General features: G+C 43.7%; 1 protein-coding gene across 5 annotated transcripts in view; it reads right to left on the bottom strand.

Moving 5' to 3' along the window:
• Window positions 1–6,105: 6,105 nt before the first annotated feature.
• Window positions 6,106–27,581, bottom strand: part of LOC138304103 (CMP-N-acetylneuraminate-beta-galactosamide-alpha-2,3-sialyltransferase 2-like) — a 379,283-nt gene continuing 357,807 nt past the window's right edge. For all 5 annotated transcript variants that reach the window (XM_069243850.1, XM_069243849.1, XM_069243846.1 and 2 more), the window contains one exon: window positions 6,106–6,396. In XM_069243850.1, the coding sequence (XP_069099951.1) occupies window positions 6,229–6,396 (168 nt within the window). In that variant the 3' untranslated portion in view covers window positions 6,106–6,228. The remainder of the gene's footprint in view (window positions 6,397–27,581) is intronic.

A 27,581-nucleotide genomic window follows, 5' to 3' on the forward strand; every position in this document is an offset into this window, starting at 1 on the left:
TCCCAACCACCTCACAGGGGACATTCCGGCCAGCCTGCCATCTCATCCTGCATGCAGTCATCGCAGTTTATGCTGGAAATCTGCGTATTCTCTTCATCCCCGTGGGATGACTCCCAGCAGACCAACAGACCTCTTCTCTACCTATAGCGCAGGTATGGGGATTGGGTCTCCTTCCACAGAATAGATGGGCAGATTGGGGCTAACACTGCTAATGCTCTCATGTATACTTAGTACTGCTGGTAGGGATTTTATAATTACTATTGTGACAGTATGTTTGGACTTTTACTCTGTTTCACTTTTCTAGTCACCTCTCTCATGGTGTTGTGTTTCACTATCCTAATAGTCGCAATTCATGCCTTTTTACATAGAATGCAGTTGCTTCAATAAACGTATTGAACCAAATCCTGCTTCTGTTTGTCTTTGCATGTGTGAGACTTTTTATAACTGAGAGAAAGGGGTAAGTTCTGTTCAACCACGACTTTCCTGGGGAATCTTAGAATGTCATGGGATAGGCTGCCGCAAATCACCTTTACTCTTGGGGTTTGGCAAGGTGCTGCTAGCTAGTTAGCCTAAAGGGTTAGGCTGACAGCTGTCACTTGGTGTGGGATCAGACAACAGTCTTGTTCCTACAACAAGAATCCAACAACAGCCACAGACATCGAAAAGGTGTTTGATACCCTTAACTGTCAGTACCTCTGGGAGATGTGCCAGAGGATGGAACTAGGCCTGGTCTTGTTGTCCTGGGTGCAGCTGCTTTACACAGATCCGGTCACCTAAGTGCGATCTGGGCAGGTGGTTTCGGACAGCATTCCTATTAGGAGGGACACTAAGCAGGGTTGCCCCCTCTCACCGTCCCTTTTTGTGTCGGCAAAGGAGCCTCTGGCGATTCTCCTTTGAAGTGGGATATTGAGGTGGCCAGTGTGACTATAATGATATGTGAGTTTTGACCACTGGCAAAATCAATAATTCAACAGGATTTAGACTTGTGGACAGTGCAGAAGGAGACATTGTGCTGCATGTAACTATCCAGGAACAATATGTAGATTGGAGCTGGTGGCACAAGCAGAGAAGAACAGGAGTGTCCCTGGGGTTCTGGATTAAAAAAATATCTGATGGGACTTGGAAAACTGGAGTGGCATTTAACTGAAGCCCTCTAGATTCTGAATAACAGACCATTACAAAATGATGAAACTGCCCTGATGCAAATGTTAACCCTGATACAACCACATGTAGCCACCAATACCATTGTGTACTGGGAAATAAAACCTAGAGCTTTAGCTCCTTACTGACCCACACCCAAATCTGCAGGTCTTGACCTACATGCTTACAAAATTATCCAACTTGTCATAGGTCCAGTGTATGGAGGATTGGTGAGGAATGGGACAGCCCCAGCCCTCCTGACAGTGCAAGGAACTGAGGTTTTGGTTCAACTGACAAAAACCCTGATGCTAAGGTGTGGGTGGACTCCTCAAATGGCCGTCCAGGACCTGCAGAAATTATAGTCAAGGGCCCTAATAATGTCCTGCTGATCATAAAATAAGGAAAGAAAAAGGGGAGCACATTTCTGCTGACAAATGTTATTTGCAAGAAAGATCATATTTGTTTCTTTTACAGATCATACTACGACTTGTCTCTGACCCCCAAGTATGCCGTGTGGTCTCCCTTCGGGCATGTGCATTTGCGGTCGGGTGGAACAGCACCCCCAACCTGAATCTGATTGATCAATTACGTTGCGCAACACCCCTGCTGCTTTTTGAAGGGCAAAACCCATGATTCCATTTGGCGCTAATTGTGCTTCACAGATCAAAGTTCTGCATGGGAATAATGCAGAGTACCACGGATGTTCTATCAACCTGTTTGATTGCAATTCTAATGGAACAAACAACGTGGCTTGTTATCACCTGATGACTGCTGCCAGTCACATTAAGCATGTTTAAGTTGCCAGTTGGGTGACTATTCTCGTATGGGAACCTCACTTTTACTTACATTCCACCAAACCTTACAGGTGGACCGTGCATCTTTACATGATTAGGACTCATGATGTTTTCATCTAACTCTATACCAACTCGTTATCCTAGAGACACTATTCAATTAGTTATTATCCCAATCAGAATATATAAGCTTCAGTCTTTTTTGTAGGGTGCCTGGTTTAACTGTTCATATTACCAATAAGTTAATCCCAATTCCATTGCTTTATAGTGATTGCTCTTGTCATTTCGTTATGTTGCTGTGTACAATGCATACCTAATTTGCTTGTAATTTTTTTATTGTTTAAAGAAAAAAAAAGATAAGTTGATTTTAGGACTATAGGGTATGAGTCATTGGTCAAAAGGGTGGAATGTAATGATATGTGAGTTTTGACCACTGACTCCATGTTGCACTTAGCCTAGCACTACACATTAAGTGACCACCAGCTTCATTATGCCTACTGACTTTATTTTAGCATTAGCCACTGGCACATTAAAAGCTGCAAGCAGTTTTCCACATTGTACTGTGCTCATGTTTGTATTCTTCATGTTTTTTCCTACCAAGGGCTTAGGCTGATAAGAATGTACTCAAACAGCAGGGACGGTCTTGTTTTGAATTGGCACCTTGGGATTGTGGCCAAGTCCTGATGTGTTATTTTCAAAGCAGGCCTAAAGCAATCAGCATTTTTTGAATAAATGAACTTCTGCAGGGAGAGGGAGGTTCTAAACCTTTCCTCTCTTGTTTGTTCAGGGCATAAGAGGCCATTTGCAGATCTCAGGCACATCTAAAACGCCGGAGTGTGCCATCCTTCCCCTTGAGATAATTGATCTCTCTCTCCTCGATCAATTCTGGGATCTGGCGATCGGATGCTGAATAGGAGGGAGATGAAGCCGTGATACCCTTTTCTCATGGCGATGCATATTTTTTAATTCATTACTTGCTTTGCATTATAATATAGATACATATATTCGCTGTGTATGTTGCAGTGGAGAATCATTTGTACATTCTTTCATTTCATTGCTGTGACCATTTTTTAACGTGTGCTTCAGAATGCTAATCTCCTTTTAGGAACCTTACGTAGTGAAATAACAAATGTCTTTTTTGGACTAAGAAGCGCATTCCAGAGATTTTTGTCAGTGCAAGAGTGTTTCAGCTCGGTCATTAGTGAAGCAAAACAGTGACCCATGTCATTTCCCTTTATGCAGACGATGCAATTACATATGTCACGCAACTAGAGAGATCCAGAGATATCTGTAGCAGCACTACTGCTGATCATGACTGAATTTGGTGCTGCATCTAGTCTACAGGTTAATAAGCAAAAGACAGTACTATTCCCCTTGGTGGCACTGGCACATGTGCCCCGCGCTGACCTCCCAGTGACTGGGCTCCAGTTCGACAAGTCATTTTCACTTCTTGGGAATTCAGGTGTCTAATACCGCAGAAACCCACTACTGACTTAATATAGGTAGAGCTTTGACTAACCTTGGAGAATCTATCAAACTCTGGGTTCAGTTGCCCCTATCAGTCATGTGCAAAGTTGCACTATGCAGAATGGTTCTATTGCCCAGCTGCTTATATGCGCTACAGAATGCCATGTACCCCATCCCCATATCCACAACTGCAAAACTGAATAATCTCCTTGTGGCCCTCGTGTGGGCCAATAAGAAGAGTAGGGTTAAATGGGACATACTCAAATTGGATACTGAGGGGTCTGGGGTTGCCGGATCTTAAATTGTATTATTTTGCGAGCCAACTACAATATGCAGCACTTAGGTGCGACGATGGACTGAATGTTGAGAAGGCCCTTTTGGGGACATGGGGGATGGCTCTGGGTCTGTTGTGATGCCTTATGCATGAGTGAAGGTTCCATCTTCACACCCCTTTAGTGTCAAATGGGTGGTAGAGGCCTGGGAACATCGAGTGACTCGGGTATAGCTCCGGGCGCCCTATGCCAGATTACTGCCCCTCCTCTGGCTGTAACCCTTTTGCCTTATACAGTCTGTGATGGTAATGTTGCAGTATCTTGCATGTGCTGGGAAATGTGCGCTGCTTTACTTGGGGAACCTGTGGAATTCCAGCTGCTGCAGTTGATTCTGGGCCATGGGTTGACTCGGAGACTGATCTCTCGCATTTACAGAGCCCTCAAGGGCAAACGCCAGACTGACTTGTCAGGGGCTTGTGAAAGAAAGACTGCTGCTCTGCCAGCGCGGCTCTCTGATGGCACTTGGAGATCAGCGCTTGCCCAGATCAGGGAGGTTTTACCGGAGGTCCCAAATATGCCATTGGAGTCCTCCGTCGCCCACTGACTACTTGGTTACTCCCATTGCCCCGGCACGCAACCAAGATGAGCTATTGGTTTGCTCTCCTAGACCTGGTGCTCGCTAAGTCAGGTGATCATCCACTGGATGCAGCCTCTTGCACTTGATGTGGGGAAACGGATACTGGACCTGCAGGAACGGAGCACAGCAGAAGAGAGGAGGTTGTGGGCGGTACGCAGTGACGAACATGCGGAACAAGATTTAGACACGTGGGTGGATATATTGGATAGTTTGGCTGCTTAGGGTGCCCCAAACCCCCACTTCACTGTTCATTTGCCCGGTTACTCCTACTTCAAAAGTTATCGTTGATGTACTATTGTTTGATGATACTAACATATAATGTTAATTTCTTGGGCTTGGATATTGCCCACACTTACCGCTTGATTGCGCATCTGAACTGGTCACTTTTGTATGATACAAAATGCATATATACTGTTGTGTCTGTGCCTTGTCCAATACACTGATCATAATAAACACATGTTAAAAAAACACATTAGAGATTGGCAAGTGCTTTGCTGAAGGTAAGAAGGTATTATACAACAATAACAGACCATTACAATACATCAAAAAACATACACAGACTACATCATTTCCTAAGTGAGGTGACAAATGAAGTCAATGGAGAGGAGATATGTGAAGTCACAAGTGATTTCACTGATGATATCAATTAATGTCATATGAGACGTCAGTGGTGCTTTTGGGCAGAATTTTTGTTTGCAAACTAATTATAACTTACTATATTTTACTGGTTTTCCGGTTTTGTTTCTCAGCCTGAACATCACTTCAGCTGTGTTCTCCCGTGGATTTTCTTAAAAAAATATATGTTTATGCCTTATGAGAAGACAAATACAAGATTGAAATTTTCATTAAAAAAAAAAAAAAAAAGTGGCCAGCATAGTATTGCCCACCCACCCTAAGCAGAATACTATTTCTCCCAATATTTCATCGTCCCAGAAGCTTGGTGAATCTAATTAAATAATATGAAGTTTATTTCCTCTGAGAAGCTCTTCTTGTAGTGGGATTTCCCTTACAGTAAACATTTTTATAAGTGACGTTCTTGGCATGTAATCTCTTTTTTTAAGCCTTCCTCATTTTATGTTGTAAGTAGGTATTTTTCAATAGTTTATTTTGGGGTCCCAAGATCAATAAAAGCAGATAGCAAAATAGAATCCACTTTAAACAGATAAAATAGCAATTGACTATACCCAGGATTCATTACCTAGAAGCATTCCAAACTATGGCCCCCATTATGACGCAGCTCGCCAAATTCATCCCCCCATCAGGCCACACGGGTGGCCTGAACCCCCCCGGCCTTACCAGCGGGCAACAGGGCCTTAACATTGTAGCTGCCTCCTAACGGAGCCAGCAGCAATGTGGCGGTGCAGTGGGTACAGCAGAACCCGTCGCACATTCCACTGCCCCTAATTTGGGTAGTGGAATGCACAATGGGGCTGTGCATGGGGGCCCCTGCACTGCCCATGCCAAGTGCATGGGCCCCCAGGGATCCCCCCAAGACCCCCCTTCTGCCAGCCTTTCCACGGCGGTGTAAACTGTTATGGACAGGCTGGCGGATACGGACTCATAATCCACATGGCAGGGCTGCCCTGGTGGATTACTACCGCCGGGACCACCAGGTTACAGGCTGGCGACACCCTGGTGGTGTTGGTGGTTGGACCGTGGCGGCTCCGACAAGGTCATATTGTGGCGTTCGGAGCGCCACCATGACCCTGGCAGTCTGGTGACCGCCAGGGTCATAATGACCCCCTCTGTGTATCTGATCATAACTTCTGTATGAATGGGAAAAGAATAAGCAATAAAATTATGAAGGTCTATTTTTTTATTGACAAAATTTCAAAAAAGTACAATACGCGTTCAGAATGTTAACGATGTGCAATTATTTTGCTCCTTTTGGGGCTTTGTTAAGGGCAATCTAGAAGGCACTTTAGCGGTAATATGTCACTTTGCCCTCATGTACCAACTGCCTTATGAGATCCAGCTCAAATTCAGCATTGTGCACCCTGGTCCGGCGGAAGGCTCCAGCAAACTTGTTACGCTCCCAATAATGGTGCCAGTCTCCATTGGAGTCAGCACCGTAGCCAAACACAGATACCTAAATGGGAGGGAAAGAACAGTGGCATATTAAAAAAAAACACACACTGAATAATCTATGTGAAAGTATCTGAACTACCAAACTCAAAATATGAGCAGTTCACACCCCAATCACAATTTACAAAAAATAAACTGAACTGAAGTCTTCATGGGTTTGAAGTTACCTAGACAAAGCTGTATTTAACGTGTAGGTCCATGCAATTGATAGTGCCACTAGAAGTAGACTGCCCAGTCCACAAAAAAATACTTGCTCTTGAATGTTCCAACTCTGAAACCGGCTCAATTATAGACACCATGGTACAGCATTGTTCCACACAAGCATAACTCAAGACCGGGCATATCGCGCCTCAGTGCAGAAAGGAGGGTGGATAAGGAACAAAACGTTTGGATTGCCAAGTGGTCTGTCCATCCGTCACACAAATGTCTGCACTGACTGAATAGTTGGAGTGACCGTGGAGTGATAAAGACAGGCAATAGGGATGAGGGAAACACTCACAAACATAAGAGGTCAGCAAGTGCTTTCCTGAAGGTAAGAAGGTATTTTACAACAAAAACAGACCATTACAATACACTCAAAAAACATACACACACTACTTCATTTCCTAAGTGAGGTGACAAATTAAGTCAATGGAGAGGAGATATGTGAAGTCACAAGTGATTTCACTGATGATACCAATTAATGTCATCTGAGACGTCAGTGGTGCTATCGGGCAGAACTTGTGTTTGCAAACTAACTATAACTTACTATATTTTGCTGGTTTTCCAGTTTAGTTTCTCAGCCTGCACATCACTTCAGATGTGATCTTCCCAGGATTTTCTGATTTTTTTAAAATATATGTTTATGTCTTATGAGAAGACAGATACGAGATTGACATTTTCATTAAAAAAAATAAATAAAAAAAAAGTGGGCAGCACAGTATTGCCCACCCACCCTAAGGAGAATACAATTTCTCTCAACATTTCGTCCTCCCAGAAGCTTGCTGAATCTAATTAAATGACACCTGAAGTTTATTTCCTTTGAGAAGCCCTTCTTGTAGTGGGATTTCCCTTACAGTAAAATATTTATAAGTGATGTTCTTGGCATGTAATCTCTTTTTTTAGCCTTCCTCATTTTATGTTGAAAGTAGGTATTTTTCAATAATTTATTTTGGGGCCCCAAGATCAATAAAAGCAGATAGCAAAATAGAATCCAGTTTAAACAGATAAAAAAGCAATCAATTATACCCAGGATTCATTACATTGAAGCATTCCAAACTATGGCCCCCATTATGACGCAGCCCTCCAAAGTCATCCCTCCATCAGGCCACACAGCCTAAAAGAAAGGTTGTTTATTTTTAAAAGTGGAGTTACCCTGCTAAGCAAAACCATTCGACCTTTACAATTGCCTCTTACTTGGTGTATAACAGATTTATTCTATTTTTCCCATAATAGTTTATTTAATTTAATTATGTGACAGTTGAATCATAGGCGATGCAGCACCTGCATAAGTTACAGCGCATAGTGAAGCCCTTACTGCACCCAAAGCTGCCAGAACTGTTTCTGCAACCTACCTCTCCCCAGTCCCCCCAAAATGCAACACTGAAGATCTCCTCAACCTCCAGCTGGTGGATCTGTTGGCTGTAGCCTTAAGTTGGTTGGCATTTTAAAAAAGGCTTTCCATGGACAATGATTTCTTTGTTAAAATCTCTCAAACATACTGAAATAATGTATGAGCTCCAAGTTCATGAAGAGTTTTACAAACTATTTTATCTTTTTTGCCCTGTTGCAATGAGAGAATGTTACTTACCCTGTAAACATCTGTTCGTGGCATGTGTTGCTGTAGATTCACATGCTCTGCATACTCCTGCCATCTAATGTTGGGCTTAGATATGTGAAACTTGTTTTTATTCAAAGAAGTCTTTTGAGTCACAAAGTATAGTGGCTTCTACTCCTACTGGAAATGTGCCTGGTTATCAGCTCCACTGTTAGAATGTTTTCCTGTGGGGCAGATGAGTAAGAAATGGAACAGAGAGAAAGACCATGCAAGGAGTTTGAAACAAAGGCATCTGCAACAACCTGAGGCTCCTAGGGAGGAAGGGTGGGCGTATGTGAATCTACAACACTACATGCCTGCCTTGAACAGACGCTTCCAAGGTAAGCAACATTTTCAATTCGTGGCATGTGTAGCTGTAGATACACATGGTCTGCATAGACTGTAAAGCAGTTCTCCCTAAGCAGTGGCTAGCCGGAGGACGTTGCAGTGGCTGGAATTGTGTATGTAGGACAGTCTGGCCAACATTACCTTGTAATGCTTGACGAAAATGTGGAGTGGACCAAGTAGCTGCCTTATATACTCAAGCTATATGAATGTTACCCAGGGAAACCATGGATGACTCCTTTTTGCGAGTAGAGTAGGGCAGCTAATTGCCTTTGGATCTGGCATAACAAGTTGAAGGCCTTTGACCAACCACTGGGGTATGCTTGCTCTGGAGAGAGCATGGCCTTTTTGTGGTTTTGTGAATTAGACAAAGAGCTGCTGAGTTTTGTGAAAGGGTGTTGTCCTGTCAATGTAATACATGAGGGTCCTCTTGATATCCAGTGTGAGAAGAGCCCTTTTTGCCACAGAGGCCGGTGTGGGAATGACACAGGAAGTTCAATGGTTTGGTTAATATGGAAGGAAGATACTACCACAGGCAGAAATACTGGATTTGTCTTAAGAATGACCATCATTGTGCTCCTGAAAGAAAGGTTCCTGAAGGGTAAGAGCTTGAAGCTCACTTACAAACCTGAGTGATGTTATGATGACTAGGAAGCTACCTTCCAGGAGAGAAACTGTAGAGGGTGATGGAGCAAAAACTAGTGCTGTCCCTCATGTCACAGAGATCATCTATATGTAACAATCTATGCATTATGCTAATTAAAGTACTAATAGTTTAACTGTAGATTGGATTCACTAAGGAGCCATTTTAAATGGGCATTCATTTAGACTGATGTTAGAGACGTAGGTGGTATTGAAGTTTAGTGAAACATTTGAAGGATTTAACTGATATTATGTTATAATTTAGAGTCTAAACTAACTGTCTGTACTGCAACAATATTGAATTTCTGATGATTAATGTTTTAAATGTGTGCAAAAACAGAGAAATGCAGTACCACGTTATACTGACTGAAATTTATTAACATAGTAATTTTGTTTAAAGTTACTGTAACATGAATGCTAATGAAGAATTATTAATGCCAAATTCATAGTGTCATATTAAAATGTGTTTATTTGTATGTATTCATGTGCTGCATTTACTCACTTGCATTAGCCTAAGAGATGTCTGCTAAGCCCTTAATTTTGTGACTGTTTAGAAAATGTCAAGTCATCTTGCTAATGTGAACTTTTCTTTCAGACTTCGTTCCCTGGAGAAGACTTGTTTGGAAGTAGATGTCTATTGTTTTACACATAAAGAGTTGTAGGCATTCAACCTTGGATGTGGAACATCCTAGGCTGTGGATTAGCAAATTAAAAACATTTTCAATCTCATGTGGAGTAACATGGATGGACTCTGTTCTCATGATAGATAGGAGTTGTATGATCAATTTATTTTGGATAATGCCCCTTCAACGTCAAATTAACTGTTGTCCTGACGAATCGGGTTGCTGTATGAACTTTGATATGTTGATGTCCAGGAGAAATTTTGTCAGATCCCTGACAGTATCCTGTCAGAGAAGAATTCAAGATCCCAAAGATGAGAAGCTGAAACCCTTTTGCCCTGATCCTGAATGCCGAGCCCCTATGAAGGGTTTCTTCCTCTCTGCCTTTACCCCTTTGAAATGCCTTGCTGAGACTTAGAGATTTTCTTCCTAACCCTTACAGAAGACTCTTGACTGAGCTTCTGACATGTTGTGCTTTCCCTTTCTACCTAATTTTTGTTAACCTTAGTCAATATTTTGTTGCCCAAAATGATCTTTTTCCAAATTCTTTTTGTCCTTTTTGTTCTTTTTGTCTTTTGGCCGTGTGTGTTCCGCCCCACAAGTTTTTTTTTACTGATTGGCTACCTGTAGGGATTTCCTTGTGCCCAGCTAATTTGAACTTTTTTGATTTGAACTGCCTCAATGCTTACTAAAACTGAGCAATGTTCATTTTCAGTATATCAAACTATCCTATTGATGTTTGGCATTGTCTTTGTAAAGTGCTTAGTTCTCCTAATGTTAGTTTGCCTAAACGTGTTTCATCGCCTTGTTCAACCCTCGGTGAGTCTGTACCTTTATAACTTTGTCTTGTGAATTGTCTACATGACTCTGAGCTTAAGATTGTAATAAACACCATAACTTTATTCCTGACTGGAGTTTTCCTTGTATGGCCAGATTGGTCATGCTGTGTAACTTAATTAGTTTATATTGACATTTTGTCGTATGGTTCTACCACATCCTATGCAGGGTCCAAAGATCCGTTGATCTCAATGAGCACTGATTCCTGTGAAGGATGAAAATGTTCCAGCAAGGGCACAAATGAAGTTCAAAGAAGGGTCCATGAGTTGTGAAAGAACAATATTGAGGTTCCAGACAGGTGCCAGGGGGATACTTTGGGTGAGATGGCCTTCGTAAGCTCTTCCATGAAAGCCTTGATGACTGGGAACCTGAACGATTAGGTGTGTTCCCTATTGTGAAAGTAATTTACAACTGACTAAGTGAAGAGAGATTGAGTGGTAAAAGAGGACAATGTCTTGGACTTCTGGCTTCAAAGGGTTAATATGTTTAGAGAAGCAGTTATTGACAAATCTTTTCCATTTAGCCATGTAGAATGCTCTGTTTTGGGTCTGCCGGTCTCATTGAAGATGGACATATCCTCAGAAGGCAGATGAGGTAGCCAAACCATAGGACTTCAGGAGCCTAATTGCAAGACAGAGGTGCCTGGCTGCGCCCTGGTGGTGAGCGAGAAGGCATGGCCGGTTGGGAAGCATCTTGTGAGGCACTAAGGACAGGTCAAGAAGGGAGGTGAAGGAGGGTTGTCTGGCCCAAATGGGAGCTACCAGGATGAGTGATGATTGCCAAAGCTTCTGAACTAAAAATGGAAGGAGTGGGAGATGCAAAAATGCGTAGGGTAATATTCCTGACCAGTTCATCCATAGTGCATTGCCCACAGATTGAAGGTGTGGGAACCTGGAGGAGAAGCTTGGCTATTTGGCTGTCTTTTGACATTGGTTAAGATGTCTACTTAGGGAAACCCCCAACATTGGTAGTACAGGACTAGATCAATTTCCCACTCATGGACTTGTAGCCGCATCCTGCTGAGCAGGTCTGCAAAGTCGTTGTCCACTCCTGGCAAGTACTCCACCAGTAGGTGGACTTTGTGGTGGAGTGCCCACCATCCAATGGCCTGAGCTACCGCTGACTACTGTGGTGAGTGAGTGCCACCATGTTTCTGGAGGCAGTCAAGTTGTCTGTGCTGATGAGTACCACCTTGTCTTGAATGCGGCTGAGGCAGCTTTGAGTGCTAACTGGATGGCCAGTAACTCTAGGTGGTTGATGTGGAGAGCCAGTTGGCATGCTGCCCATGTTACATGAACAGTTAAGACCTGTACATGTACTCCCCACCCAGTTAGGGAAGGGTCCATCATGATGGTCACTTGCAGAACTTGATGGAGAAAAAGCCAGCCCTGCAGTAGATTACAGCTATGGAAATACAGGAGGCAATCATGTCTCCAGGGCTCATGAGTGTCTGGCCCATTAACTGGAGTTCTGGCTGAAAAAGGGGCAGTAATGACTAGAAAGCTGGACCCGTGTTTCACCGGGATAAACTTTTGCAGTGACTGAGTTCAGGACTGCCCCTAAAAAGGACTAAAACTGATGGTGCGTCTTTACTGGGTTGATGGTGAACCCTTCTATGCGCAATAGGTTTATGGTGGTCTAGGTATGCACCAAACACTGTTGCTCGTTTGCACTTTTTATCAGCCAGTCGTCCATGTAAGGGACCACATGGATGCTGGTGGGATGGGTGCCAACCCAGACATGACACTGTGAACACCTCGGGGGCCACGTTGAGTATGAAGGATAGCACTCTGAAATGAACAACACTGGCCACTTATCACTAACCAGTGATATTGGTGATATGCAGGGTGGATGGGGATGTGAAAATAGGCGTCCTTCAGGTCGGGTGCAGCCATGAAGCCACTTGCTGTAGTAGAGAGATTACATCCTGGAGCATAACTGTTAGAAAGTAGGTCTGTAGTTGGCAGTGGTTTGCATACTGACCAAGGAGGGAGCCTCAACTCTAGTCACGGTAAGGGAGTCACACAGCTGAGATAACCCCTGCTCACCCTATTGGTAGCTTGGCTCAAGCAGTCAGGCTTATCAAAGAGGCAATGTGTAAAGTTGGACACGTTTACACATACACAGACATTCCGTAACAACAACACAAATGTACTCCACACCAGTTTGGAGAAATAGCCAATATTTATCTGACTGAACAAGACCAAAACAAAAAAAATCCATCATACACAAGCAGAAATAGCACTTTTAAAAGATTAAATGCATATGTAATTCTGCTGGGAGGGTGATGGAAAGCGGGGGCCTGCATTGAAATCCGTGGTCTTTGCGTCAAGCAGGGACCTCCCTTTGGTGCAGGCAGCCTTGATGCGTTGAATTATTGCAGCAATGAGTTGGTTTGGAATGACGCAGTGAGTCAATGCATGGATTTTCTTCTTGCAGCACCAAAAACCTCCTCAAAGGCCCAGACTGGATTTGGCACTTCCTGGCAGGACAGGGCTCTCCGCAGAGGTGCCCATGTGCTTGGAGATGAAATTTATGATGTCCCTGAGACTCCTTAATAGGAGGCAAGTTCCACTCAAGCCCTTGGAGAACCATGGAAAGCAGGAATTAGAAATCTAAGTCCAGTCCTTTTACTCCCAGGACAGAAGCAGAAGGCCAGCACAACACAGCAGAAGGCAGAGTGGCAGTCCCTACTACAGGATCTAGCTCTTCTTCCTGGCAGAATGTCCTCAGTCCAGAAGTCTAACTACGTGGGGTCAGAGGCCCAGTAACTATACCCATGTCTGTCTTTGAAGTAGGCAAACTTCAAAGAGAAGTCTTTGTAGTGCACAAGACCTTACCTTTCCCTGCTCTGACCTCAGAGAGACTCCAGGTGGCTGAAGACTAGTTTGTGTGAGGACAGGCATAGCCATATTCAGGTGCAAGTGACAGCTCCTCCCACCACTCTAGCTCAGGAAGACCCATCAGCCTGGTGATGGGCCATTAGGGTATGCAGGGCCCACCTCAGATCCCTTTGTGTGACTGTCTATAGTGAATACACAAACAGCCCAACTGTCATCCTGCCCCAGACGTGTATTTACCAGACAGGCAGAGGAACAGAATGGCTAAGCAAGAAGATACACACTTTTTAAAAGTGGCATTTTCAAACTTACAATTCAAAAACTAACTTCACCAACAGATGTATTTTTAAATTGCAAGTTCAGAGACCCCCAAACTCCATAGCTCTATCAGCTCCCTTTGGGAAATTACATAATTCAAGGCAATCCCCATGTTACCCTATGGGAGGGATAGGCCTTGCAAAAGTGAAAAACGAAATTAGCAGTATTTCACTATCAGGACATGTAAAACACACCATTACATGGCCAACATTTTACATACCTTGCACCCTACCCAAGAGGCTAACTTCGGGCTACCTTACAGGTAATAAAAGAAAAGGTTTGGGTCTGGCAAGAGGGTGCACTTGCCTAGTCGACATGGCAGTGTAAAACGGCACATACAGGTGCTGCAATGGCAGACCTGAGACATGTTAGTAGGGCTACTCAGGTGGGTGGCACAATCAGTGCTGCAGGCCCAATAGTAGCATTTGATTTACATGCCCTGGGCACACCTGGTGCACTATGCTAGGAACTAACTAGGAAATCAAATATACCAATCATGGATTAACCAATCACCAATCCATTTTAGATAAAGAGCATATGCACTTTAGCATTGGTTAGCAGTGGTAAAGTGCCCAAAGTCAGAAATAATTAGGAGGGAGAAGGCAAAAGGTTCAGGAATAACCCTGCAAAAAACGGCCTTGTCCAAGAGTAACCAAGTGGAAGTGCCCTGACAGGATGTATTCATTGCATGGCTGCTTGAAGTCAAACATTGGCAGAGAGCCTCTACTTCCACCTGAAGGAAGGAGGCACTCATGTTCTGGTTGATAGGGTACGTCTGGGGGGAGGACTGTATGGTTGGGTTTCAGAGAGTTCTAAGCAGCAGCCATGTCCTATGATGGAGAGAACCCACTGATTAATGTGCCCACTTGCCACCATTCAAGAAACCCCTGCAACCTTCCTCTGACAGGTGTAGTGTGATTGGGGGAAGGGGAAGCAAGCCTCTCTTTGGCAGAGGCCACTACCTTAGTAGCACCACCTTTTTTCTCTGTCCTTGGGGTTATCCCTATATCCTCCCCTTGAATATTGCTGTGACGGGGTCTGGTGCTGGGGCCTTTCATAGGTGGTTGTGGTTTCATGGGAGGTGGTTTTGTCACTCCTTCTGTACTGGGACCTCCAAAAGGAACCTCGAGGAGAAGGCATGTGGAGAACCCCAGTGCCTTGGCCGAATCCATGCACTTCTTTGTCTTTTCGAAGCTGTCCCCCATCAAAGGGCAGGTTGAGCAAATTTTGAAGCCACAGACAGGCAACAAGTCATTGCCCTTGAATTGATGGCCTGTGGCACAGTAACAGCAGCATCCAAGGCACACCGTATCGTGGTATTTGAAATAATCTTCCCCATAGAAACTAGCTCATGACAATGTTTTCTGTACTGTTCTGGGAGATGTTATAGAAGGTCTGTCATCTTGTCCCACTGGGCCCTATCATACCTGGAGAGCAGACAGACTGAATTGGCAATGTGCCAAAGGCTCACAGACTTAACAGTGACTCTTATCAACAGCATCAATCTTTCTGATGTTTTTCTCTGGTGGAGATGCATTGCTGCTGCCAGGGGCATTGGCATGCTTGCAGGCTGTGTAGACCACTAAGGGGTTCAGTGGTAGCTGTTATCCAAAGTATGGTGGGTTTGATGGAGGGGGTTTATACTTTCTATCCACCCTGCGGCTGACCGCCCTGGCTTTTACTGGATCCTTGAATACTTAAGGAGCGGTTTTCAGTATTCCCTTCAGCACAAGGAAGAACTGTAGTGAGCACTAGGCGGAGGACAGCATCCCCACAAGGATATCCCCATTTTCCTGGACTGCTTGGATCTCCACCTTATGGAAGGCAGTGGCCCCATGCAGAACCTTATGATAAGAGGTAGTGTCATCTTGCGGGGATGTTTGGCAGAGTAAAGTTCCATGTCAGTGTCCCCAGGTGGGTCAACATAGTAGTCGTCCCACAGGTCAACATGGGGCTAAGGGTCGAAAGGGGCCTTGTAGGGATCCAGTGGGCGAGTTTGACTGTCCCCCTCAAGGGATGAGTGTGGGAAATCCTCTGGTGATTGAGACAAAAGAGCTCCCAATATTTGGGGTGATGCATGGAGTGGAGGAGGGGAAGAAGATGGAAGAGGAGGAGGAGACAAAGGAAGAGGATGGGGTTAGGAGGTGGAGGCCTAGTACCCTGATTCTTGTGCTTTTTGTTTTTTGCTGGTGGTTCAGGGTCCAGGGCCAGTGAGGATCCTATTGGTTTGTGGGTGAATGAAGATCCGCTTCTGCCTGGTGCTGCAGGGTAGGCTGCTCCTAGTCCTCAGATATAGTGTAGGACATCTCAGCCCCAAAGAGGGTTTCTGGCTTGCTGGCACAGAGGGAAGTTTCAGTACCAATGAGGTCTTTGGACCCAAAGAGAGCCGCAAGGATCTTTTCAATGCTGGTGCAGAAGGAGCTGTTGTTGCCCTAGGTGTTTTTCTGTTCAGGATCTTCTGCTGCTGTTTCAGTGCAAAAGGCTGACTTGGATCCTACAACTTATGCTGGTGCTAACCATGGCCCATCAGGCAGAGGCAGACTGGAAGCCTGATGTTGAGCTCGACTCCTGACCCCTCATCCTGAGTCAGGGGAGGGGTGGTTCAGTAATTTCTGTGGGTGGACCTTGAGGACCTGTGGTTCTTCTGTCCCAGAATGGGAGCTTGGCTCAGGACTGAAATAAAGTGGCCATGTGCCTGATGGCCCTAACTCAGTTTCCTCCTGAACGTCCCACCACTACAATGTTTTGTAATGCGGCCAAAGCTCTCATTCCAATTTGTCAAAGAATACATTTTGTCAGGGTCACTGGAAAGAGACATCTTACTTTAGTAGGCCTCCAAAAAAAAAGCACTGAGAACTTAAATCATTATATCTTCTCTGTGCTCCTTGCTGCATTAAGCAAGTCTTTGATTGTGTTGGTCCTGCAATGCCTTTTCAGAAAGGAAGGCAAGGCAGGGAGGCGCACTGTCACTATCATGGGACAGACAAAGTTTGCAGACCTGGTGGCGGTCTGTCCAGGGATACTTTGCATGACCCTATGGACACTTTCGAAATGGAGAACTTTTCTTCATGCAGTCAACATTTTTGAGGGAAAAGACGAAGGAGAAGGTCCCAAAAGGGCTAAGCACTGAGAAGAACGCAGTAGCCAAGCCTGACGAAGGTCGCAATGACACAGAGAGGTACTGCAAACACCTACTATTTTCACCAACAGGAATGGAGAATCATAAAGGGCCTGACAACGAACACCATGGGGCGTCGACTTAGAGCAAAGGGAATACACACCTTAACACAACAGCAGAGACATTTAGACGGCAGGAGTATGCAGAGCATGTGTATCTACAGCAACACATGCCACATACATTTTGTTGCACATTTCCTTTGACAAAAGCAGCAAATAAGTAAAATATTTTGCCTGTCTGCACCAGTGCAATGTTTTGTAATACGGCCAAAGGTTCTCACTCCAATTTGAGAATACGCTTTGTCTGGGTCAGTGGAATGAGACATCTCACTTTAGTAGGCCTCCAAAATAATGCAGAGGTAGAAGGAATTTAAAAAGATCTGACCCTCAGAGAAATATTTAAATGCATTAATTTAATTTTCAACACTCCACTATATGCTGTAAAATGATGGAAAACTATCCTCTCTGTAATCAATAGTGAGGTAGTCACTAGTAGAGTCCTATTCCTCCATCACAGTTCTCATCAAAATCTTCAGATCATTGTGAATGAACTCCTCCAAGGGTCGTCTTCTCCCTGAACCGAAACAAGACATTATTTCATGATGTATTGCTGAACTTGAACTGCAGATTTTTTAATTTACTTTATAGGTTCCATTTATTTTTTGTATAATTTGTTTGCCCCGATCACATAACCTAATACCTGGAGTGGTTCGATTCAGCAGTCTATTAGTTTCCAGGGCCCTCTTCCGCATTTGCACTGCTACAATTTTGAGGAGACTGGCTTGTATAGTTTCAGGTGTAAACGATGCAGAAGCTATGCTGAATATCAGGAGGTCCTCCATAGCTTTAGGCCCATCAGCCCCTCTGTCGGAGCTCACAGCCTTGACTTATAGGCTGGATTTACTTGGTTCAGGGGTCTTTGGTGTCCTTGCCATTGATTATGTTGAGATACAATTCATTTACGGATTTTCTGAGGCTGATTGTTTCTCTGTTTTCTTCATTAATGTTCATGAGTGTTGATTCATTGAAAGGCCATGGGTAGCAGAAGAGACATCCGATACCCTTTGACCTTAATGACATCATAGGAAGTGACATCATACGACCTGTAACTCTGTTTTTTTCCCCAAGGACATTATGTCACATGACCCTGTCATCACACTCACACTCTCCTACAACCCCTTAACATTCATATTCTTTCTCACTCACTCGCTTGCATTAACTCTTAATCTTACTGAACCTCTTGCATACTTACTGATACTCTGGCCCAGGTTTAGTAATGCTTTGCATTCTGTTTGGATCACTTTTAAGATGCAAACCCGGTGCAAAGTGTTAGAGTGGGATTGACTATCCAACGCAAATCTATATTTGTGTTGGATAGTTTCACAAAGTAACACAAAATTAAGCTATACTCAGTTTTGTACTATTTTGCGGCAATGGGGAAAATCCAAGGGTGGTGCATGGGCATTCCCATGCAATCACCCATGAGTTTTAAAGCAAATCCCCGTCTACAAGCATTGGTAAATAGGATTTTGCACCAACATTGTACAACTCATTAAGGCAGACATAAAGAGGAAAAATGGTTGATTTCCCCTAATTTTTCTAACGTTGCATGTCTGCGGCATTGTAGAGCACACATGCTAAGTGGAAAAAGCCCCAAAGCAATGTTTTTGTATGGAAGTGAACCTTTGCACTGCAAAATCTATGCTTTAGAGATTGCACATATCCTTGCATACCCTTGCACCATAGCACAAGGGTAAGTGTGTTGGCGCATGGCTGCCAAATGTACACCAGTGAGAGCAAAAAATACACCATATCCTAGCAGATATGGTGCATTTTTCTCCCTCCTTCTCTAGCAAGGCAGCGCAGCAACTTTGGTGCAGCATTGCCTTCTGTCAAAGAAGAGTGAATCTGGGCCTCAATCTCTCACAGACTCACTCACAACCTGCCACTGACTCTCACTCACTTTGACACACACAAATTCTTATTATACAGACACATGCTCTGTCTCTGGGGAACACCCATGAACCACAAATGGACCACCCCTGGATACAAAATAATACAAAGCAGTCAAAGCACAACTTTGCCTTTCTTTTGGATACTATCCAACGCGAACCCTCAATTATGATGTCAGGGTCTTGTGACATGACTTCCTGGAAGAAGTCAGGATCAGGGGTCATAGGATGTCACTTTCTGTGCGTATGTGATATCACTTCCACTACCACAGGCATTTTGGTGAATTGAGGCCCATGCCACCATGCTGCTTTTTCTCAGTGAATGGGTTGGACTACACTCTGCTGAACTATAGAGAGCTGTAAAATACTATATGATCCCCAGGGGCATGCAGTACACATGGGCCCTGCCACTATGCTTCCAATACTTTCATACGTTTATCTGGATTCTAGGGCTTGCTCTTTAAAAAAAAAAAATCAGCAAATAGACCTGAAGCTCCCACTCTACTTCTCCTCCCAACCCTTATCTTCTGTTGCTTTCATTTCACCTATTTCATCCTGGTTTTAGATTCATCCATTATTTCAGGTCCTGCCCCCGTCTCCCTGCCATCCTTGATCTTTGCTAACTGACTTTAACACAAGTTAATTCTCTCTGCAACCCATTTGCACTGATTGCTAGTTTGGATACAGTATTACTTAATACAGTATTACTTAACAGGGTTATCTGATGGACTTGCAGTATGGGCTTGAGTTTGCTTCCAAACAACTCTGATTTTCACTCAGGCGGTGCTTGTCATGGAGGTTCAGGAGAGGACCATGGAAGACATTATAGGCACTGGTATCTGCTTGAATGCAGGATTTATATTAATTGAGAGATACAGCTGAAAGGGGAATTAACTAGAATTGTTTCAGGGAAACAGTGACTTCTTGACTCATTTTTCACTGACATACTGCTCTTGGGACAAAGTGCGCCTACGAAACCTTAGGACAGTCCCTTCAGCCTGTTGTGAAAACCGCATTATAAAAGAACAAGATAAATGACAATCAAGCAGAAGCAAATGCCCCTTTAAAACATCTAGACATTTATGGCAATAACTGCATGTCGATGTTGGCACCCAACCTCCTATACCTGTATCCTTTGTCAGCTTATAGGAAGTTTAGAGAAAAAGAGGTGGAGAGAAACACTGAGCATCAAGAATACGATCTACAAATAGTAGCACCTTAATCACCAAACTGAACCGCCACTAGAATCTGGAAAGCCATCACCATCACTGAAACACATGGTGAGCTAGAAAGCCTTCAAACGTCTTGGACCATGTGTAAATGTCAACCACCAAACATCTGGGCACAATACGAGGTGAAGGATCCTTGCAGGTTAGGACAGTGCCCCGGAACGTCCAGCTCCCAAAATGTAAGTATTGCAACTACACCGAGAACTGACACTGCAAGCTGCCCTGAACAGTAAGAAGGATTAGGTTTGAGCAGGAGCATATGTTCATCTCCTCTGTCAGTTAGTAGACCTACAAACCCACTGTCTCACACGGAACAAAAACAAACCTGCACAACGTACTGTTTTGCTGTGTACCAAGATTAATGTATGTGTATTAGACATGCAAATATTGATCGGTCCTGCTTCCCTGGGAAAACCCTTTGGATACTGTATAAAAATTATTCACAGGAGACAAGGTGTGATGTTGATAGTCATTAGTTTTATTTGAGCAATCCTGAGTTGGCTGGTGTGAGGCATGTGCCATCTTCCTCCAAAGTTTTGTTCTGTAACTGGCAACCAAGGTCAGGCTTAGGGAACAGCTTTTAACATTGACACTGGTAAGAGCGTACGCTCTTATGGTTCTGGCACCTTGAGGCAGCTTTCACGAAAGATTTGCAACGGCCCAGACAAAATGACATGTCGCTGTTTTCCACTTCCTCTAGTAACGAGGCTAAATTTGATGCCTTTTGTTGTACCCTGGCGTCTCCTGATGGTCTTACAAGGCATATGCCTATAAATGTCCATGCCAATTGGGGGCAAGGAGATGGCCATTCAAATCTTCAGCACCATTGATTAATCTAGTCAGGTGTATACTTTTGGACCGCAATAAAAAATATCTCTTTCTTCATCCTGTGCTGTGCTTTACAGACATTAACCATTCACAGAAATACAGAAGATTCCAGCTTTTCTCACTCAATTACTGGCCTTTCATTCAAAGCGACATGGATCTCCCTACTTTGTTTACTATGCAAATAAAACAAACACGAAGTACCATGTCCCCACTGCAATCTATGCATCATTTGGATGTATTCAAGAAAAAAGTTTGTATTTTCGACATTTGTGGTATAACTATTTGCAGTTCAAAATTAACCCCCGTCCAGTTGCCCAAACACATACCATCCATTTTGGAAACCAGCTGAGCTCCGTCTGCCACCCTGCTGACAAATAAGTGCAAAGCGTGAGACATGATCTTCCACTTTGAGTAGCCATCATACAAATGATGGGAGGCCAGTGGATTAGTGCAAGATATAGTATAAAGCTGGTGGTGATGTGATGGACAGACTGATACCACATATTACATCACAGACCACGTAATAATGCCACTGAGTGAGAGCGATGACCTCAGCTTGGCTAATCAGAGCTTCAATGTTATTGGCAATGCAGTTTGTTTTAAAAAGAAAAAAGGTTGTTGGAAGTATTAACAACTACCTCTTCTCCGTTGTACTTAGCCCAACCCACACCTGGAAGAACGCCTTTTATCTACAGATGAGTTGTGATGCACGCTAGCCAATAGAGCGCATATCTTCTAGAATGGCAAGCTGGCCAAAAGTTAAAGACAGGGATCAGATGTCTCAAAGGGTTTTATCCATTCTGTGTCTGTCTATGGGAAAATGCGTTGATACATATGGCCCAAAATTCTTTTCAAGAACGACCCACCAGTATATGTACAATGTATCTGCCATTCTTTAGCAGACAGGGAAGATGACAGAAGGCACATGAAATAACTGAAAATAGCTAAGTCATTCAGGAGAATTTGCAGTCCTACTGCTTTGCTGATTGTGGTAGCAGCAAAGAAAAATTGTGATGCCGCCGTTAAATTAAGTATTGTACACTGAAGAACTACACATCCAATTAGTAGAAAGTATAAAGGATGGGTGACCCTAAGCATCCTACATGAAAGCCATTGGTTTTTGATATTATCATAGGACCAAATCATGCTGGAGAAGCGTTTAGCTACCCACTAGGTTCTAAAGTGTGGGCCAATGCTTTATGTGATAAATTTCTTATATATCTCGATGACATGGCTGTCTGACAGATACTGGAAAAACATAAACTGCAGTTATTTTCATTCTTGGCTTTCATGCAAGAACAAATTCATAAGCTGTGTCTCCACCTATGCCAATATGGTTGTTCATTTGTCAGCTCCGTGGGTCTCATCTCCTTAAGAAGAATCGAAATAGACCTTCAGAAGTGAGATCTTGTAAAAAAAGATCTAATTAAGGAATTCCAGAGACTCCTGTGCTCTACCAATACTTGTAAATTCTACAAATGGTTTCACCCCAGTTATAACAAAATATGCATGCCAACAAAGGAACTTACAAAATTCTACTCTCTAAATCGAAAAAGTCAAAATGAACACAGATTCACTGTTACGACCGAAAGACAAATTATGAGTACCTTTTGGACCAAAGTAGACTCGGGTGTGAACAATGTCTACACTTTGATAGATAAACTATCTACTGGACAGGCTTAGGTGTTTCTTGAACCAGACCTTTCTGTGCAACACTGACAATAACCTTAAGCTTAGTGACCTACTGAATGGGAGAGATTAAGAATTATGATGCCTATGCAGGCAACGTTTGTTGAGTGGCATACTCTCTGTACAGTACACAGGTAGAATCCCTTGCTTTTGAATTAGTCATCGGACAGAATTCGCATATCTACTTCTATCCTCACTCAAAGGACAAATCATTGGTTGTAAACGTGCATGCAGCTACTATGCCTTCCAGCATTGTCACTGAGGTCACTACAAAGGCACAATACTCTTCCCCGTTCAAACTTTGTGGCATCATTCCACAATGGTCAACCAACTGTGTGGGTTGCTCTGGTGCGCATTACATTTGAAGCCTGCTCTGCTCCGGGCACCAAGTTGGCTCCTGTCTGGCCGGTGGACCTGCAGCCTGGTTGATGGCTCACAAGAGGTGCCATACTGGAGTAAGCGTTCATCTGTGTCTGTCAGTACTTCTCATTGACTCTGCTATTTCTCTACGCGCAGTTGTTTACATTCAATGACACAACTGTTGCTTGCGTAACCAAATCGCCTTTTTAAGCTGGCTTTCAGTGAAGGCGTATATGTGCATACATCTGCTTTACATGCACTATTAATTCTTCTCGTCATTCTGGGAGATGATTCTCCATAGACTTGCCACAATCGAGACTCATTTGATGCTGTCTACATGGGTGTTTTATTGTATGTATTTGTTATTCATCACGTTTAAACTCTGAAAAAGTAAAATATTGTAAGCAGTAATCATGCCTAGCCTATCATGTATAGTCCTAAACTAGACCATCTCTAACACTCTTTTCCAGGTCAGGACATGCATATTTTGCCAAAGAAGAAAACCGTCCACAATCCAGGTTCCATAGAAATATATAAGTTTTACTATACTCCTGGCGTGTCCACTGCTCTCAAAATGTATCAGAATTAAGGCCAGTAATGCACCTCATGTTCTGCATTTCTGATTTCTGGATGCCATAGACTAGGCAAGGTACTACACCAAAAGTATGCATAATATCCACGAAAACGTCTGGGAGCCATACGTATGGGCAAATGCTAATCTTGAGCCTATCAACATAACATGATGTTTGTCCATAACCCTAAAAAGACGGCTTCATGTGCCAATTTCTGGAATTTCAAGGAAAGGTTTCACTTTGTTGAGGCATACACCTGGTTTGACAACATTGTCTGCTGAACCTTATCCAGAAGAGATGTCCTCAATTCATGTTAGGGTGTTTTCAGGCAATCTGATGTTGAGAGGAATGTGATGAACTCATGTCTGAAATAAAGGCATGCACTTGCAGATGTCCCTTGCAGGGGATCTTATGTGGATATTAAAGAAGGCGAGTGTCAATGAGGAGGCTTTGGTTAACAGATCAGAAAGAGTCTTCCAATTATAGAACGACATGAACTAGCATTGGTGAGGAGACTATTTTGGAAAAAGAGTGGAGGCAGACATACTTTAGGAGTGATGAAAAGTGGGTAAAAAGGCATGATTGTTAGTGGGAGTTGAGTAGGGAGATATGAAGTGAGGAGGAAGCAGAGTTCAGGAAAGCAGGTAGAAATTAACCATGTCAACTGGGTACTTCCCTAGCGAGGCACCTGCTGGTTAGAAGGATGCGTCTGGGCTTAATGGGATGTCGAACCATTACCCCACTTAACTTTTGAAATGGTCATCAAAAGCTTATTTAGTCATATATAGTGCAAAGACCCAAGCAGACAGCGATAGCACCACTGACCCTCTCTCCTCAGCCCTGAGCATACCCAGCCAGTGAGGATCGCACAAGCCTGGATCAGAAACAAGAAACAATGAGGGTTTCACTACAAATACGATAAACATGCATTGTAGAAGCAGCATTCTGGGTCTTTCTGGTGGAAGGAAGATGTTTCTTGCTGGAAGCATGTCGCCGTGCTCCTGTTGGGTGCTGTAGGCATTCAGGACAATGGCAGTGCTATATTCTTTCAGTTAGTCATTTCACGGGGCCTTACTTTTCCGTAATATGAGCATATTAGCATTGCTTTACTGGAAATGGTAATGAAGTTTTACATCTTTTCATAATAAGACCTTGGCCCTCATTTTAACCCTGGTGGTCTTTTGACCGCCAGGGTTAATGTCGTGGCATCTCTGCCAACAGGCTGGTGGTGTATACCGCCACATTATGGGCATTATGGGCCGCATTAGGGCTACCGGTGACAGGGAATTCCTTCCCTGTCACCAGTAGAAGGCTCTCCCCAGCCCCCCAGCAATCTACTAACCCCCCACTCCCACCCCCCTAGAATCACACCACCCCTCCACCCCAGTCTCCCTTGAATCACACTGCCCCCCAACCCCCACACCCCCTAGAATCACACTACCCCCAACCCCCTCCCTGCAATCATTCATGCACACACACACCCACAACCCATGCACCCATGCATCACCACATCCCTACACACATTCACTCACACTCATCCATGCACGCATTCACTCACATGCATAGACACTGACATGCAGACACGCACTCACCGTAACACACATACACGCATTCACTCACATGCATACAACCATGCATACACCACAACACTGTCAGACGCATGCACACACAATCATTCACACACGCAGACACCACACACAACACCCACTACCCTCCACTCCCTCACCTGATGGACACTTAACTTACCTTGTCCAGCGAGGTGGTCATCCGGCAGGGAACAGGAAGGGGTGCTGCTACCATCAGAAGGACACCGTCAGGCCTTCTTTTTGGTCACAACACAGCTGGCGGCTTCCTACTGGCGGGGCGGTGGAGGTGGTAGCACCGCCCAGCATGGCTACTGCTGGATTTCCACCCTTATTGAGGCGAAAAACCTGCAGGAGCCATATTATGGTGGGTGAAAGACCACCAGCACTGGTGGTCTTCTGCCGCCCTTGGCATCGGCGGTTTCCTCGAAAACCGCTGATGTCATAATGAGGGCCTTAATGTAAACCAGTTCGTTAAATCCACTCAAAATTCCCAGCATTGAAACCCAATCCAAAAAAAATTCTCAAAGGCTGAATAAGTATTGGGCCACAAAAACAGATGAGTGTATATAACCGATGGGGAGTTTGGAATGTAACAACAAGGGCTACAAAATGTGGTCTTCTCTTGATTATTTTGTCTCTTCTTCCTTTTTTCACTGGATTTGAACTTCTAGTACACATCCAATTAGTATAAAGTATAAAGGATGGGTGACCCTAAGCAGCCTACATGAAAGCCATTGGTTTTTTATATTATCGGCCCGAAAATAGGGTGAGCTGCAATTTGCAATGTTCCAGGACTTCAATGAGCAGTAGCATAGGGCCAGATGTATCAAGAATCCACTTTGCGATTCTCTAATAGCTATTTTTAAGAAATCGCTATTTCTGAGTCGCAAAATGGTATGTATCATATTTGCGATTTGGTAATAGCGATTACTGAATCGCAAATAGCGATTCTGACCCCATTCGCACCCATGGGCCAATAGGCCCATATTTGCAATTTTTTTGCATTTCCCAAATTGTGAATTCTTAACTGGAACACCCCCCTGAAAAGGTCCCCTCTGCTGCACCCCCAAAAAATATTTTAGGACATGTAAGGCGCACACATGCCAAAGGGGCATTTGTGCGTTCATGTCAATTTTAAAAATGCATTTTTAATGCATTTGTAAAATTTGCACATGGTTACCACCAAGTTGTATTTGGTGGTAATTGCGATTCCTTAATGCCCAATTCGCATTAAGGAAAAACTTGATACATGTGCTTAAGAAATCGCAAGTAAGGATTCCTTATTTGCGATTTCTTATTTAGAGAATTGCAATTTGCAATTCTCTAAAGAGGCTTGCAATTTTAAGGAATCGCTATTTTAGCGATTCCTTAAAATTGCATAGCGAATGCCTTTCATACATACTGAAAGGCATTTTTGCATTCGTAAATGGCCATTCGCACCGTTTGCGAATGCAAAAACGCTGGATACATCTGGCCCATAGAGAAGTAAAACAGCAAATAATTCTAGTATAGGAATATAGCAGAGGATCTACAGGCACACGTAAGCGTTTAACCCATTTGTGTGTATAACTGTGCACTTATAGTGACTGAACCGTGGGACCTGAACTCTCTGTGCCCTAGGGACTGAAGTTATACCTCACTGCTGAGATCCCACAAACTTGAAACCCATCACGGTTTGCTTGTGTTGGGCACTTGAACTAACAATTCTGGCTAGATTGTGCGTTTTGGGGTGAGGCAGAGGCGGATTTGTAGGATTTATTTTTTATTTTATTTGAGAGTTTTCTATAGCACAAACATGACCCGGGGGTATCAGAGCACTGAACAAAAGAGAAAAAAATCCACCTGTAAGAGTGGTTACAAAGGATCACGTTTAGTTTAAATACAAAGGGTACACAGAATTACATTGTACTGTTAAACATATGTTTCCTTCTCATATTCGTCGATCTGAGGTAGACCTACAAGACTCCTTTGTAAACTATGGATTGTCCGATATGACTTCTTGATAGTTCCAGTAGGTAGACTTAGGAGGTTTTTGGTGATTAAGTTTACTGGGGGCATTGTAGGGATACTTAAAATACATTTGTGCTAAGGTGATTGTTGAGCAATATTGTTTTCAACTTTTTTCTTGAAGTTGGTTAGTGATGGGTTGGCAAATAACTTAGGAGGCAGGGAGTTCCAGATTCTAGGTACGTTTCCTGAGAAAGAACGAGCACTTGTCCTTTCATTCTTGAAGCGGGACAGGGCCAGTTGAGTGCGTCAGTGCTTCGGAAGGTGCACAATTTTCCTCACCTTTCCAGTTTCTCTGAAAGGTATTTTGGTGTATCCCTGTGAAGAGCTCTGACGTTGATACGAGTTATTTTGTAAATACCTCTTGTTTCTATTGGGAGCCAAACTAGTTC

This window comes from Pleurodeles waltl, chromosome 7 (assembly GCF_031143425.1).
Source record: "Pleurodeles waltl isolate 20211129_DDA chromosome 7, aPleWal1.hap1.20221129, whole genome shotgun sequence".
Lineage (NCBI taxonomy): Eukaryota > Metazoa > Chordata > Amphibia > Caudata > Salamandridae > Pleurodeles > Pleurodeles waltl.